Here is a 16,776-nt window from a genome sequence, read left to right on the forward strand (position 1 = left end):
AAAGGTTGAGTAGGTTGGGACTCTACTCATTGGAGTTCAGAAGAAGGAGAGGCGATCTTATCGAAACATATAAGATTGTGAGGGGGCTTGATCGGGTGGATGCGGTGAGGATGTTTCCACTGATGGGTGAGACTAGAACTAGGGGGCATAATCTTAGAATAAGGGGCTGCCCTTTCAAAACTGAGGAGATGAGGAGAAACGTCTTCACTCAGGGTAGTAAATCTATGGAATTTGCTACCCCAGAGAGCTGTGGAAGCTGCAACATTAAATAAATTTAAAATGGAGATAGACAGTTTCCTAGCAGATAAGGGAATTAGGGGTTACGGGGAGAGGGCAGGGAAGTGGACGTGAGTCTAGATTCGGATCAGCCATGATCCTATTGAATGGCGGAGCAGGCCCGAGGGGCCGTATGGCCTACTCCTGCTCCTACTTCTTATGTTCTTTATTAGCAAAGTGAAAATCCCCAGCATGGTTCCAACGCACATTTAGACTATATAATTTTTTTTTACCCTACTTAAAAGGAGCTGTATGTTGGAGCCGCACAGCACTGGTAGTAAAATCAATACAATTCCACCAACCCGTTAAATAAAAATAGGTTGGAAAAAAACAAAATGATCTGAAGCAGAGCACTGCTCCAGCCACACGCTCACTATTTGGTCAGTGGTCAAGTCAAGTGAAGTGAACTACATATTCTCACCCATCTGTTGCTGGTCCCATTTCCAAGGCAGTGCACAATAGCCATGGCAATGAACCCATCACGTGTCACAATGTCAAGGGAAGCAATTAACATTTTAATAATTGAGCAATGGGTTCAAAAACAAACTGAACCTGATCCGTGTCCATTAAAGCAGATGTTATGAATCTCAGTGCGAACTTAACCGGGTCAAGGGAAGCAGAACCAGCTGGATTAGCGACATCAATTTCTAAATGAGCAAAGGGGAATGTAAATGTAGGAATGCATACTTACTGCTGCACGTGTCCCACAACATTATGCTTTAAACAGAACTGCAACTGCTCCCAGCAGTATTTTATTTTAATACAGATTAAGTGAGGACAGTCAGATTATGTAGGGTGGGGAATTCCAATAGAGTACAACTGCTCAGTCAGCACCGAGATTCATAGCATCTGCTTTTATGGACACAGATCAGGACCAATGTTCCCTCTAATTTTTTTTCCTCATCTGCGGCTCCTTTAACGGACTGCGCGATCCATTCAAATTTCCGTGCGTGCGTGGTTTTCCCATTTAAAAGCCGGTGTGCTAAGTTATGGCCTGCGCGGGACCTCCAGACCGCTGCGCAGCTTAACGGGAACGTTTATCAGGGCCAGTTTCTTTTTGATACCATCGCTAAGTTATTAAAGTGTTAATTCATTGCGGAGCGTATTGGAGTGCCAACTTCTGGCGCCAAGGGATGGCAGGAATCAGACTGGTACCCATGATCATCACTGCGTTTAGTAACTGATCTTGGCCACACTGTTGTGGAGAAGCTCAGAGGAGGACAAGAGCTTCTTCCCATTTCCCCTCCATTCTTGTGGGAGCAGGCCACTGCTGTTCACCTGCTAATGGATAGTTTCACATCACTACTGGAAGAGGCCTGACAACAGATCATCTGCCCTCCCTGCTCGGAACAAGGCACAGGGTGCGTGTGGGTTTTTTTTTATTTAAAATATACAGGAAACTCTCGTTTAAACGACACCTAAATATCCAGAATTCTCTATTAACCGGCAAAATTCTCACTCCGAAAACACCTCAATAGCCGGCAATTTTGCCGAGTCCAAGTCTCCCGCAGTGGCAGAGTTAGTCAGTGGGGGTAGTTCTCCAGACTGCCACTACTCGGCTTCTTGGCGCTGTCGGAAGTCGGAACACCTCAATACCCCGTAACAGGAGTCCGATTCTCCCGCGCTGCCAGTAGTCTCTTCTGATCCACCATTTTACAGGGGTACTGTGTGTCTCCCACGCTGCTGGTAGTCATTGCATTGCATTACCCTCACCTGCAGTACTGTACTTAATCAAGCATCTTCCACCATCCATGTAACACAACATTCTGTAGGTGAGTACCCAATTACTGTATACTGCACATTTCTTAATTTCTTTATTTTTCTTTGTTAAAAATAGCCTCGGTAGATAACCCTCTCCGTCATCCGGAATTTTTGATCAACCGGCAACACACCGGTCCCGGATACCAAAGAGTTTCCTGTAAAAGGGAGGCTTGTCCTTAAAAAAAAAAAGTAATCCAATACAACATTTTTAAATTTAAGGCAGTAAATGATCACTTCAGCTTGCAGCAATTTGAAATGGGCAAAAATTACACTTACACTGCCAAAAACAAACTCATTAATCTAAGTGGCTTCATTAACCACCAAGCGGAGAACATCCATACCAGGCAGAACGTACCTTCTACAGAAATAGTGTTACAACCTACGACAGAGCGTCGGCGGGTGTTTCAGCGGCAGAGCGGGGCTACAAAAGGCTCCAGAGACCCAGGTAAGGCCTCAGAACGTCGGCGGGTGTTTCAGCGGCAGAGCGGGGCTATAAAAGGCTCCAGAGACCCAGGTAAGGCCTCAAAGCGTCGGCGGGTGTTTCAGCGGCAGAGCGGGGCTACAAAAGGCTCCCGAGACCCAGGTAAGACCTCAGAGCATCGGCGGGTGTTTCAGCGGCAGAGCGGGGCTATAAAAGGCTCCCGAGACCCAGGTAAGGCCTCAGAACGTCGGCGGGTGTTTCAGCGGCAGAGCGGGGCTATAAAAGGCTCCAGAGACCCAGGTAAGGCCTCAGAACGTCGGCGGGTGTTTCAGCGGCAGAGCGGGGCTATAAAAGGCTCCCGAGACCCAGGTAAGGCCTCAGAACGTCGGCGGGTGTTTCAGCGGCAGAGCGGGGCTATAAAAGGCTCCAGAGACCCAGGTAAGGCCTCAAAGCGTCAGCGGGTGTTTCAGCGGCAGAGCGGGGCTATAAAAGGCTCCCGAGACCCAGGTAAGACCTCAGAGCATCGGCGGGTGTTTCAGCGGCAGAGCAGGGCTACAAAAGGCTCCAGAGACCCAGGTAAGGCCTCAAAGCGTCGGCGGGTGTTTCAGCAGCAGAGCGGGGCTACAAAAGGCTCCCGAGACCCAGATAAGGCCTCAGCGCGTCGGCGGGTGTTTCAGCGGCAGAGCGGGGCTATAAAAGGCTCCCGAGACCCAGATAAGGCCTCAGCGCGTCGGCGGGTGTTTCAGCGGCAGAGCGGGGCTATAAAAGGCTCCCGAGACCCAGGTAAGGCCTCAGAGCGTCGGCGGGTGTTTCAGCGGCAGAGCGGGGCTATAAAAGGCTCCCGAGACCCAGGTAAGGCCTCAGAGCGTCGGCGGGTGTTTCAGCGGCAGAGCGGGGCTATAAAAGGCTCGCGAGACCCAGGTAAGGCCTCAGCGCGTCGGTGGGTGTTTCAGCGGCAGAGCAGGGCTATAAAAGGCTCGCGAGACCCAGGTAAGGCCTCAGCGCGTCGGTGGGTGTTTCAGCGGCAGAGCGGGGCTACAAAAGGCTCCCGAGACCCAGGTAAGGCCTCAGCGCGTCGGCGGGTGTTTCAGCGGCAGAGCGGGGCTACAAAAGGCTCCCGAGACCAGTCTCCGAACTCGGAACACAGAGGGAAGGAGAGAGGTAAAAAGAAATCGAAGTGTGACGTCACCAGAAAGCAGGTAAGTGATTGGTTGGTGAGTATTTCTCTCTTTTTAAGCTTAAACTCTGGTTTATAGTTTCTAAGGTGCGATATTCATCATCTAGAATCGGGGCAGAGGGTATTTAAAAATAATATTAATAAATTTAATTAATTACATAGAATGGGCGAGCAGGTGATGTGTTGCTGCTGCAATATGTGGGAGCTGGTGGAGACCATTGATGCTCACGGTAATCACATTTGCAGTAAGTGTTGGCTGCTCGAGGAATTCCGGCTCCGTGTTGAACAGCTGGAGTCCGAGCTTCAAACACTGAGGGGGGGGGGGGGGGGGGGGGGAAGTTACCTGGACTCTGTGTATCAGGAGGTAGTCACGCCAATTAGATTAATTAATTCAGATGTAGTCCGTGGCCAGGGTCAGGATGGTGTGACTAGAAGTGAGGCAGGTACGGGGATCCAGGAGGTAGTGTTGGAGGAGCTGCAGCCCTTGCTCTTGTCCAACAGGTTTGAGGCTCTCACTCCCTGTGAGGATGGGAACGGGGACTGCGGTGAGGATGAGCAACCCGGCCACAGCACCGTGGAGCAGGGGGGGCCATTCAAGTGGGGAGAGTTAAAAGAAATGTTGTAGTGGTAGGGGATAGTATCATTAGGGGGATAGATAGAGTTCTTTGCAGCCGAGAGCAAGAGTCCCAAAGGCTGTGTTGCCTGCCCGGTGCCAGGGTTAAGGACATCTCCTCTGGGCTGGAGAGATACTTGGAGTGGAAGGGGGAGGATCCAGTTGTCGTGGTCCATGTTGGTACCAACGACATAGATAGGACAAGGAAAGAGGTTCTGCTGAGGGAGTTTGAGCAGCTAGGGGCCAAATTAAAAAGCAGAACCACAAGGGTAATAATCTCTGGATTACTACCCGAGCCACGTGCAAATTTGGCTAGGGTAAATAAAATTAGAGAGTTAAATGCGTGGCTCAAAGACTGGTGTGGGAGAAATGGGTTTTGCTTCTTGGGACACTGGCATCAGTACTGGGACAAGAGAGAGCTGTTCCGTTGGGACGGACTTCACTTGGCCAGTGCTGGGACTAGAGTCCTGGCGAATCGAATAACTAGGGCTGTAGAGAGGGCTTTAAACTAATTAGTGGGGGGGAGGTTTTAAGAGAGCGCAAAATAAAAATGACAGCGGAGAAGGCAATAGAGCAAGGTAGCAGTGGGGGAATTAAAAACCAGAGCGTGTCAGGAAGGGACAGAATGTATAATGGTGAAGTAGTAAAGGGGGTAAAAGCAGGAATAAATTGTCAGAAAACATATTTGAAAGTTCTTTATCTGAATGCACGCAGCATTCGTAACAAAATAGACGAGTTGACGGTACAAATAACTACACATGGGTATGATCTGGTGGCCATTACGGAAACATGGCTGCAAGATGATCATGACTGGGAACTAAACATACAAGGGTATTTGACAATTAGGAAGGAAAGGGAGGTGGGGTTGCTATGTTAATCAAGGATGGAATCACTGCAATAGTCAGAAATGATATTGGGTCAAAGGATCAGGATAGTGCAACAGTTTGGGTGGAGATAAGGATTAATAAGGGGAAAAAGTCACTAGTGGGCGTAGTCTATAGGCCTAACAGTTGCAACTCTGTTGGTCGGTGTATAAATCAGGAAATAGTTGGGGCTTGTAATAAGGGAACAGCTATAATCATGGGGGATTTTAACTTTCATATTGACTGGACTAATCAAATTGGGCATGGCAGCCTTGAGGAAGAGTTCATAGAGTGTATTAGGGATGGGTTCAAGGAGATATTTCACATCTTTCAAGATAAATATATTCCACTGAGGAAAAAGGGGAGTAAAAGAAGACAGCCATCCGTGGCTTAGTAAAGTAATAAAGGATAGTATCCGACTGAAAACAAGGGCATATAAAGTAGCCAAATCTAGTGGGAGGATAGAAGATTGGGAAGCATTTAAAAGCCAGCAAACAATAACTAAAAGATTAATTAAAGAAAGGGAAGATAGATTATGAAAATAAACTAGCAAAAAATATAAAAACAGATAGCAAGAGTTGCTACAGCTATATAAAAAGAAAAAGGGTGGCTAAAGTGAACGTTGGTCCCTTAGAGGATGAGACCGGGAATCTAGTGGTGGGGAACATGGAGATGGCAAAGATGCTGAACAAATATTTTATATCAGTCTTTACAGTAGAGGACACTAAAAATATCCCAACACTGGACAAACAGGGGGCAATGCGGGGGGGGGGGGGCTAAACACAATGAAAATCACTAAGGAGATGGTACTCGGTAAAATAATGGGACTTAAGGCGGATAAATCCCCCGGACCTGATGGCCAACATCCTAGGGTCTTGAGAGAAGTGGCGGTAGGGATTGTGGATGCATTGGTGATCATTTTCCAAAACTCCCTGGACTCAGGAAAGGTCCCGGCAGATTGGAAAACTGCTAATGTAACACCCTTATTTAAGAAGGGAAGTAGACAAAAAGCTGGAAACTATAGACCAGTTAGCCTAACATCTGTGGTTGGCAAAATGTTGGAGTCCATTATTAAGGAAACAGTAACAGAGCATTTGGATAAACATAATTTAATAGGACAGAGTCAGCATGGTTTTATGAAGGGGAAGTCATGTTTGACAAATTTGTTCGAATTCTTTGAGGACGTAACATGCAGGGTGGATAAAGGGGAACCAGTGGATGTAGTGCATTTGGACTTCCAAAAGGCATTTGACAAGGTTCCACACAAAAGATTACTGATCAAGATAAAAAAAAAAATCACAGGATTGGGGGTAATATACTGGCATGGGTGGAAGATTGGCTATCTAACAGAAAACAAAGAGTTGGGATAAATGGTTCGTTCTCGGGCTGGCAATCAGTAACCAGTGGTGTTCCGCAGGGGTCAGTGCTGGGACCCCAACTCTTTACAATCTATATTAACGATTTCCAAGTTTGCCGACGATACAAAAGATGGGAGGGAAAGCAGTGAGTGAGGAGGACATAAAAAACCTGCAAAAGGACATAGACAGGCTAAGTGAGTGAGCAGAGATTTGGCAGATGCAATATAATGTTGGAAAGTGTGAGGTTATGCACTTTGGCAGAAAAAATCAAAGAGCAAGTTATTATCTAAATGGAAAGAAACTGCAAAGTGCTACAGTACAAAGGGATCTGGGGGTCCTGGTGCATGAAACACAAAAAATTAGTGTGCAGCAGGTGATCAGGAAGGCCAATGGAATCTTGGCTTTTATTGCAAGGGGGATGGAGTATAAAAACAGGGAAGTCTTGCTGCAGTTATACAGGGTATTGGTGAGGCCACACCTGGAATACTGCGTGCAGTTTTGGTTTCCATATTTAAGAAAAGATATACTTGCTCTCGAGGCGGTTCAGAGAAGGTTCACTCAGTTGATTCCGGAGATGAGGGGGTTGACTTATGAGGAAAGGTTGAGTAGGTTGGGACTCTACTCATTGGAGTTCAGAAGAATGAGAGGCGATCTTATCGAAACATAAAAGATTGTGAGGGGGCTTGATCGGGTGGATGCGGTGAGGATGTTTCCACTGATGGGTGAGACTAGAACTAGGGGGCATAATCTTAGAATAAGGGGCTGCCCTTTCAAAACTGAGATGAGGAGAAACTTCTTCACTCAGGGTAGTAAATCTATGGAATTTGCTACCTCAGAGAGTTGTGGAAGCTGCAACATTAAATAAATTTAAAATGGAGATAGACAGTTTCCTAGCAGATAAGGGAATTAGGGGTTACGGGGAGCGGGCAGGGAAGTGGACGTGAGTCTAGATTCGGATCAGCTATGATCCTATTGAATGGCGGAGCAGGCCCGAGGGGCCGTATGGCCTACTCCTGCTCAGGTTCTTATGTTCTGATGCTCCCAAAATGAACATACCTTATCGACACCAACAATAAAACTGTGTGCCACATTCGCGATGAATCCGTCTACATGGACACCCAAGTCACTGTAAAACAAAACGTGCATATATCTCATCTGCAGCTTGTACACGTTGAATATTGCACCTGCGAGTGGGCTATTCTTTCACAACTTTGAAAGCTCCCCATCCACTATAAACACACGAGTGTCTCAGCTGGTGAAAGCATACAAGCCAACAACATCCCAGGGTCATTCCCGTCAGTCGAGGCAAGGGTAGGGGGAACTACAATTGGCTTCAGCGCTCGTGGATTTGAGGAGGTAGGGAAAGAAAAAAAGTGAAATGAATCAGGCAGTGTTCCCAGCCCTGCTCGGTGGCCAGTGACTGCAGCTGGAAAGTGGGTGTATGAATGTTGAGCAAGAACAGGATCAGAACTCCCTGTTGTTCTTCCAATAGCGTTGTGGAATCTTTTACACCCACCCGAGCACCCAGATTTGATTTAGCATCTCATCAAAACGACAGTATCTCCGATTATGCCGCACTCCCTCAGTTCTGCACTGAAATGCCAGACTAAATTATGTGCTCAAGTCCTGGAGTAGGACTTGAGCCCACAACATTCTGACCCAACAGTGCTACCAACTGAGTCAGGCTGACATTTAAAAGATCTTCCAAAAGATTTATGACTTTCTTTCTTTTGCTCAAACAGTAAATACGGACGACAGGGAAAACTTAACTTGCAAAGATTACGGAGTCCAACTGTACAAATGGAGTAGATGCAGTTACCACTGGAGTTTGTTAAATTTGATTCATTGCACAGTCAGACTCATTAGCTCCTCAAAGCTAGTTCCCCAATGAAACCATAAGCACGCACCGTCTATGTAAAGAAAGACTTGCATTTCTATCGCACCTTTCACAACCACTGGATACCTCAAAGCGCTTGACAGCCAATGAAGTACTTTATGAAGTGTAGTCGCTGTTGCAATGTAGGACATGTGGCAGCCAATTTGCGCACAGCAAGCTCCCACAAACAGTAATGTGATAATGACCAGATAATATACGTTTTAGAAAAACAAATCCAAAATGGTGTGGGGACGAGAGAGAAGGCGGCACTGAAAACAGAGACTGCCTCAAACAAGTTTAGCTATTAAACAACCGTGTTGTACAGGCCAAAAGAGACCCAGGATCAATCTGCAACCTGTTGCAAGATAGCCCGTATCAGCCGCCAGGGGTGCAACAGTTGGCCTCAGCTTAGCCAGGTTAGGGACAAGTGAGCCAAGTTTTCTACTCCTGCTCACTAGCCAGTGAACCCTGCTGGAACATGCACAGATGAATGTCAGTTGAGGATAGGATCAGGCTCTGCTGTGGCACCACCCTTCCCCTATCCCCAAAACCTGAAACTTGCCGTTAAGACTCGTATGCAACCAATGGTTTCTTGGCTTATGTAGAAGAGGGTGACTGAGGGCCATGGAACCGTACCCCAAAGAGAGTCAATGTCTTCAGGCAGGAGGGAAAATTAATGGCAAAAATCACCAATTCACAGCCGGTGTGGTACTGAACCATACAGGCAAGTTTCATCCTTGATCCGAGTTGCTTTAGCCAGCCTGAGCTTCTCTTCTGGGTCAGTGCCCAAGTTAGGATGGTTGGTGGGTGCTAATTTTTCTTGACAGTAGCACCATCTGACTAGAGGACCACCTGAAGTTCTATAAAAACACTATAAACCATTTCTCACTGATGACACTTCCAACTATCCATCTTTCTATCCAATTGAGACAATTTTACATTTTTATGAAAGAGACTTAATATACTAAATCAAAAACATAGTATGCGAGCTTGAAAATGTACTTACATTTTAACAAGATCTTCCTCCTTCAAGATGTAATCAGGGTCACTCTTGAGAGGAGAGTAGTGGCAGACACAGTTGTTCACCGATATACAGGTGGGAAAAGCAATTCCTTTAAATAAAAAGGGGACACATGAGCCATGTGCAGAATTAAATCTCACACAATCTTACAAAGAGACTGCCATTACAGTGTTGACTTTCTGACAACTCCGAGTCACAGGGAGCTCGCGGAGACTAAATTTCGACATTGTTCATTTACTAGAAGATTAAGGGGTGATCAAATTGAGGTGTTTAAGATGATTAAAGTATTCAATAGGGTATTATATTACACAAAAAAAATGTACAGCACAGAAACAGACCCAACTGGTCTATGCCGGTGTTTATGCTCCACACGAGCCTCCTCCCACCCCTCTTCATCTCACCCCTAACAGCATAACCTTCTATTCCTTTCTCCCTCATGTGTTACCTAGGTTCCCCTTAAATGCATCCAAGCTATTCAGATAGAGGGATACTTTTTTTTTAATGCAGGGAGTTGGTGTGATCTGGAATGCACTGCATGAAAGGGCGGTGGACGCAGATTCAATAGTAACTTTCAAAAGGGAATTGGATAAAGAGCAGGGGAGTGGGACTAAACGGACAGCTATTTCAAAGAGCCGGCACAGGCACGATGGGCCGAATGGCCTCCTTCTGTGCTGTATCATTCTATAACTTTATAACGGAAAGTATAAACTGAACAGACAATGGAAAACACCAGGCTATTCAGTTCATTCTACAACATGGCTACTCAGTGATTGTGACTGAAGGTCTTTCTGCCTCATCAGATAGATTACATGTCCCAAGGACAGCGACAGGATGTAAAACAAATCTGGTAGATTATAGCCAGGACCACTAGCTTACTTTGACTGACCCAATCAAATGTCATTTTTAAAATCAGATGGACGTTTACCAGTATTTCAGGGATCACATTTCACAATTACATCCATTTATTACAGGAAACTTTCGATTTACCGGCACCTAAATAACCGGAAATCTCGGTTAACTGGCAAAATTCAGGAGTAGGTTCAGGTAACTTTTATTACTTGCCTTCCTCGATCTGTTGCTGTGCAAGGGTGTGGCTGCAGCTGTTGCTAAGCTACAGAGACACTTGGAGCTTGTGGTCATTGTTCTGAACCTGTTGCTAAGCAACAGGGTTTGTTGCTTTATACGGAGCTCTCCGCTCCGTATCTTTTACTATAGCTTTCGGTTATCCGGAATTGTTGATGAACCGGCACCACGTCGGTCCCGGATAAAAAAAAAAAAAAGTTTCCTGTAGTCTATGCCAGGGAACACAGGCACTTTTACCACCAGTGGGTCTTCAGATTGAAGATTAATCACTGAAGCAAATTTAATGGCTTGGTATCCTTATGTAGAAAATGGGTCAGATTTCTGTGAACACCATGAGTCAGTCTGATGCCTTTACAACGAACCCTTTACCAATCTCGACATCCATTCCATGGATAGTAGAAACGGGCTTAAGCATGTATTGCAGTGGGTCACATAATTCACACAGCAGACTCACAGGCCATAGGCCGTCCTGCGAGCAGGTAACAGCAACAGCTCAGAACAAGCCTAGTTACCATGGCCCAGAAATTCGGGTCTCCACGGGTGAGTACGCACAGGGTACTCGCCCGTAAGCCCAGTGGAAGTGCCGGTTTCCTGCATGCACGTGCGAGGAAACCGGCACTTCCGTTCCCCTGAACGAAGGGGTTCAGAGGTCGAATGCGTGCGCAGGAGAGGCTGTGCATGCGCATCGAACTTACGTTTTTTTTTGCAGGTTTTCCCGGGAGGGTAAGTCTCCAGAAGTTACACATATAAAAAGCAGTCGCAAGGCCTGCTTTTTACAAGGTAAGTGGTGAATTAATTAAAATTAAAACATTTTTTTCCACAGGTTTATTATTTTTAAATACTTTAAAGAAAGTTAAGTTTATTTTTAGCCCCGTTAGAAAATTATTTTTTCAAAAGTTTAAAATAGTTATTTCATGTAATTTATAGTTTATTTTAAAAATGTGATGTTTTTAAAAATTTATTTGCGGTTTTAGTGATGTTTTGGGGCTTATAGTATTTATGGTTTTGACAGCTCTTCCTGTCAATTTTATGAATGAAGCATTCCCTGCTACCATTGGCTCTCCATGGCCCACATGATCCCAGGGAACGCATCGAACTAACTGCGCCCCCGGGATACGCAAACACTGCGCGTCGGCAGTTGGAGCAGGCCCAGGATCGGAATCCCACGCGGGCCCACAGCACAACGGCCGGCGCGCTAGGTAAGTGCAGGTCGGAGGCTTGCACCCGCGGGAAGCCTCCGACCCGAAGTTCTGGGCCCATATGTAATTTATACAATCACAATGACAGCACAACTTCCAGTTTGCTGCAATTTTTCTATCCGAAACTCAAATCCTCCACTGCAACCTTTATACAAGATTTGCTTCAGAGCAAAACTCCGAGAAAATATTACTGCAAAACCACAACAACCTCAAACGTATGCTTTGTTTCACACAACCCACCACGCTGAAATGAAAAGTTGGGATTGAGTGGCGAGTCATTTACCTTTTTTCATTTCTTTCTCCTTCTTGAAGATTTTCCCCGTCTCCTCCATGATCATTTCATCTCCTTTCTCGCACAGGGCCACAGCAGACACTCCCACCGTTGCTGCATCCACCACCATCTTCAAAACACCTACAACAAAAGGATACAGTGGGTCAGCAACAGCAACACTTGAGCACAACGATTCATTAGAGTTAAAGCTTCTATAAGCTAATTCAGCACAGACTGCAGAAATCAAACCCGCGGATCTTCCAGGTATGCATGGCTCAGGTAACAATGCCCAGGAATTTTCAAATTATACTCAGAAACCAGGGATGGGAAGCACGGATCAGGGGCACGAGTAGATAAAGCTTCTTGCCATAGCAAATAACTTCATGACTAATGACTCTCCACTTGTACTCGAGAAGAAATTATGTGTTACAGCTACAGGGAATAACGTTTTCTATGCATGTTAAAGCCACATCAACTAGTTTAAAAGTTGGAAGCCTGAAAAGGTTTGCTCAACTCTTGGCTGTGCTGAAGGAAGAAAAAGAAAGATGTCTGACAATACAGCAGGTTTGAGCATCAGGATAGGCGGTGGTAGAATAAAGGATACACCCTCCACACAAAAATAAACCTGGACCTAGCTATCGGGAATTGGCACACAGAAGAGAGCAAGTTTTAGTTTTAGTTTTTAAATGCTTAGATGGCATGTGACAAATGATGCAACGGGAAAGATTTTTTTTAAAAATTATGTTTTTCGTTTAAAAAAATGTGGCTCATCCGATAGCTAGATACAATTGAGAAGAGCTTAAGCCAGCTGCACCTTCAAAGACAGGCACATGGAAACAAACAACGACGACAGGGAAATGGTGGCAAGGAAGAAAGTTTGGACAAGTCAAACAATGCACCCATTCTGCAGCCAAAACATAAACTTGAATTTTCTTTTTAGCTTATACCTCCCATTTCATACATCCTTTTTTAAAAACAGGTTGGCCACCCAAGTAGCTGATAAATGGATAGATTTATAAAAACGGAGCATTGGTGAGAAAGTGCTGCTCGGTAGCACTTTTGACGGCTTCTTCCGCTCTTCTGATAATTGAGAGCAGGCAGATAGGGCAGCAATTGGCCCTGTTGGATTTGTCCTGCTTTCTGTGGACAGGATATACATGGAGAATTTTCCACATTGTCGGGTGGATGCCAGTGTTGCAGTTGTACTGGAACAGCTTGTTCTGGAGCACAGGCATTCAAGCACTACAGCCGGGATGTTGGCAGGGCCTGCAGCCTTTACTGTTTCTAGTGCGCTCAAGTGAATCGAACTGGCTGAAGACTGGCATGTGTGTGTGTGAGGATAGGGGCCTCGGGAGTAGGTCGAGAAGGATCATCCGCTTGGCACTGCTGACTGAAAACGGTCGCGAACATTTCAGCCTGGTCTTCTGCACTTGCGTACTTGGGCTCTGCCATCGTTGAGGATAGGGAGGCTCATGAAGCCTCCTCCTCCTCCGGTTAGTTGCTTGATTGTCCATTACCATTCAATGCCTGGATTGCAGCAGTGAGAGAGCTGAAATCTGGAACAGTGACATGGGGGCTAACCGTGGGTGCCATCTGACTATATCCAACTGAAATCTGATACTGCAGTTAATACTAGACACAATTTTAAAGAATGGCACCTCTTTATAAAAAAACAATGCAATTCTGCAACACCAAGTTATACCATTGATTCCACACTGCTCTCGGAGCGAAAAGCAGAGCACTGTGCACCCATAAGCTCAAGTATCAGAATAGTGGTGACTTTTTTTTTTTTTTAAACTGTTGGTAGAGAGAACTACACGGTCAGCTCTTTAACATTGAAAATGTAATGGCGGTCTTGCATTCTGCGCGGCAAATTAAAGTTTAAAAAGTTGGTTTCACGCCAGCTGCCGTGCTACTGCAGCCAAATGCAACGCCAAAGCACTGCAAGGTTATCTCGACACAGTTTCAAGCCAAATACTAAATCCCCAAAGTCATACCAGTTTAGCTGCACTTATCCTGCTTTGCAGTAGGATAACTACCGTATCAACTCAAGTTAGTACCGATAGGATGGAAAGAGCAAGAGGTACAAATGTAGGGGAGTATTTCTACCCAAGACAGCAACAGTTTTATTGTAGGTTGCACTTAAAACAGCTTATAATCATGGCGACAGGGTCCACGGTCCCTTGCATCCCAATTTCTTGATCTCCGAGAGTTGCTGATCTAAAGCTAGGTGCTCTCCCCAAGGAAGGGAATGAAACTAAATGCAAGCCCGACATCATCCAGGGCAGCTCTTACAAACCACCTTACAGCTGGATCTCTGCACAGGCCTCTCAACAGACATTCACTTTCTCATTGGTAAGATAATACAACCCAGGGAGAGAAAGTATTTTGCTCGAAGAATTTCACTTCAACTGTTTCTTAGTAATACTACAGAGCACCCAAATTTCACTCTCAAACCATGTAGATCCTGCAATTCTTAGCTTCTATTTAAAGAACAAGTATGTTTGAAAAACAAAATTAGGTTCTAATGACATTTAGAAACAGTCATCTGAACGCCTGGATTGTAACACACATGCATTGATTAAACTCCAATTGTTGCCATATTTATTCCAAAATAAAAGTCTTCCTGAAGCAACTCCAACCCAACGGGTTGAATTACCGCTATGCAAAATAGAGTAAAGAGGCAGTTGAGCAATTTTAGTTTTAAGACACCATAAAAATTTATGGAACAACCTTGGCACATTATTACTTTAATCAGCAAAATGTAATGTTTAGTTACTACAGTACAAACAGCTGCTCAATTACTGAGCACTGTGACTACGTTTTGCCAATTTTCTAGTTCTCCCGCCACCCCGCCCCCGGTACAGTTTCACAAGTATTGGCAGCCCTCCAGCACCGTGCCCAAGTGATTGCTCTTCACGCGAGACTAGACAGTGAACCAGCTAGTTGATCATGGGGCTATCACAGCCAGGGCCAAACCTGTCTGTACCTGGCATTCAGGCATAAACACTTCAAGCAGGGGTCACAGAAGTGACAAATAAAAAAGCTGCTTTTTTGTCCCCTAGAACAGGGGCGCTTCAGCCCATTGGAGCACCTTTACTGCCATACCAATATCAGTTAACACAGATTACATCAGGAATTGGACCTGGAACCTTCTGATCTGTATGGCTCAATTACACAGTGTATTACTAACCCAGCTATCAAGGGAGCTGTCCACAGTGGCTTTAAGTTAAAAATGATTGTTTTTTTCCCCCTCTTCATATCCTCCTCTCCTGAAGGCTGCTGCTGGAATACAATTCCACGGGCACCCTATGGCACCTTGACCAAGTATCCATTATTCATTTGACAACACTCGCATTAGCCAATTTGACCCATCTTCCCTGGTGAGCTTTGCTGGCGAGGAATGGCGAGGGAGGCGGGCTCCTTACAACTGAAACCAATCTGGTCCTTGCTTAATATCCATGCATATGTGCTTCCTGCAAGTCAATGGCTAGTGAGCAAGAGAACCCTGACCAATTTTAGACGCCTTCCAACACCTCAGGCACGATCAGTACTATACAAACGAGGTGTGGAGTCACTTTTACATAGACACTTCTCAGTTCAGATTCTGGAAAACCAGCATCCGTGAACTGGCTTACTGCTTATATATGGCTAAATTTGGCTCCTTTATCCTGGGGGCAGAATCGCAGACCAATAAAACAACTGGGTCTGCAATTTTACCACTGGGATAAGGGTGCCAAATTTATTATACAACACGGGAAAGGAATTCAAGAGAATCAGTCTCCTAGAATACGAACTGCAATAATCTCAACAACTTGCACTTAAACATCACCTCTTTAGAAACAAAAAAATGAACTGTTGTGCGCAAAGAATAAAAGAAAGACAGACTTGCATTTATATAGCGCCTTTCACAGCCACCAGACATCTCAAAGCGCTTTACAGCCAATGAAGTACTTTTGGAGTGTAGTCACTGTTGCAATGTAGGAAACGCAGCAGCCAATTTGCGCACAGCAAGCTCCCACAAACAGCAATGTGATAATGACCAGATAATCTGTTTTAGTGATGTTGATTGAGGAATAAATATTGACCAGGACACCAAGGAGAACTCCCCTGCTCTTCTTCGAAATAGTGCCGCGGGATCTTTTACACCCACCTGAGAGAACAGATGAGCCTCGGTTTAACGTCTCATCTGAAAGACGGCACCTCCGACAGTGCAGTGTTCCCTCAGCACTGCATTGGAGTGTCAGCCTAGATTTATGCGCTGGGTTAGGTGTTACAATACAAAACGGTAAGGCTCCACACTAGTCAGGGTGGCAGGACCATTTCAAGTTATCAGAACTACTGAATTGGGTTACAAATTTGTAACAAACTTCAAGCCTGCGATTTACCTTAGAACACACAAATACATAAATAAAAACCCTTTTGACATTGTCTGAAACATGGCTTAAGTGTGGTCAGTTGATTTTTTTTATTCACAGTATTGTACAGAATGCATTACTTTTGCATACAGATTTTTTTTATTCAAAAGAATTCACAAGGCCACCTTCTTTTATTGGCACCTGGGCCATAAAGTGAGCAATTACACTTAATCAATTCTGACCACAAGTAACTTATACTTTTTTCTCCACTTTCAAATTATTCCGAGTTAACAATTCTGTGATTCCATACAGCCAGTTCCCGTCTCTCCATGTGCTGTGCCATGTCCATGTGCAACTTCAGTTTGGAAGAAGAAACCTCATCAAAAACCCAGACTATGGTCTTCAATTCTAGATCTCCACACAAGTTCTACATAACTGTAGACTTAACATTAGACTGCATAATCTAAAACTATGTTTGGAGCAGTTGGCTGCAAAAGTG

General features: G+C 45.2%; 1 protein-coding gene across 2 annotated transcripts in view; it reads right to left on the reverse strand.

The window, feature by feature from the left end:
- The window catches only part of pa2g4a (proliferation-associated 2G4, a), a 37,493-nt gene that overhangs the window by 19,495 nt on the left and 1,222 nt on the right, over nucleotides 1-16,776 (reverse strand). For both annotated transcript variants that reach the window (XM_085972813.1, XM_085972812.1), the window contains exons 2-4: nucleotides 11,932-12,060; nucleotides 9,352-9,457; nucleotides 7,526-7,595 (exon numbers count right to left, since the gene is read on the reverse strand). In XM_085972813.1, the coding sequence (XP_085828939.1) occupies nucleotides 7,526-7,595; nucleotides 9,352-9,457; nucleotides 11,932-12,049 (294 nt within the window). In that variant the 5' untranslated portion in view covers nucleotides 12,050-12,060. The remainder of the gene's footprint in view (nucleotides 1-7,525; nucleotides 7,596-9,351; nucleotides 9,458-11,931; nucleotides 12,061-16,776) is intronic.

Source organism: Somniosus microcephalus, chromosome 33 (genome assembly GCF_052327205.1).
Source record: "Somniosus microcephalus isolate GS21.2 chromosome 33, FLI_Smic_1.0, whole genome shotgun sequence".
Taxonomy (NCBI): Eukaryota; Metazoa; Chordata; class Chondrichthyes; order Squaliformes; family Somniosidae; genus Somniosus; species Somniosus microcephalus.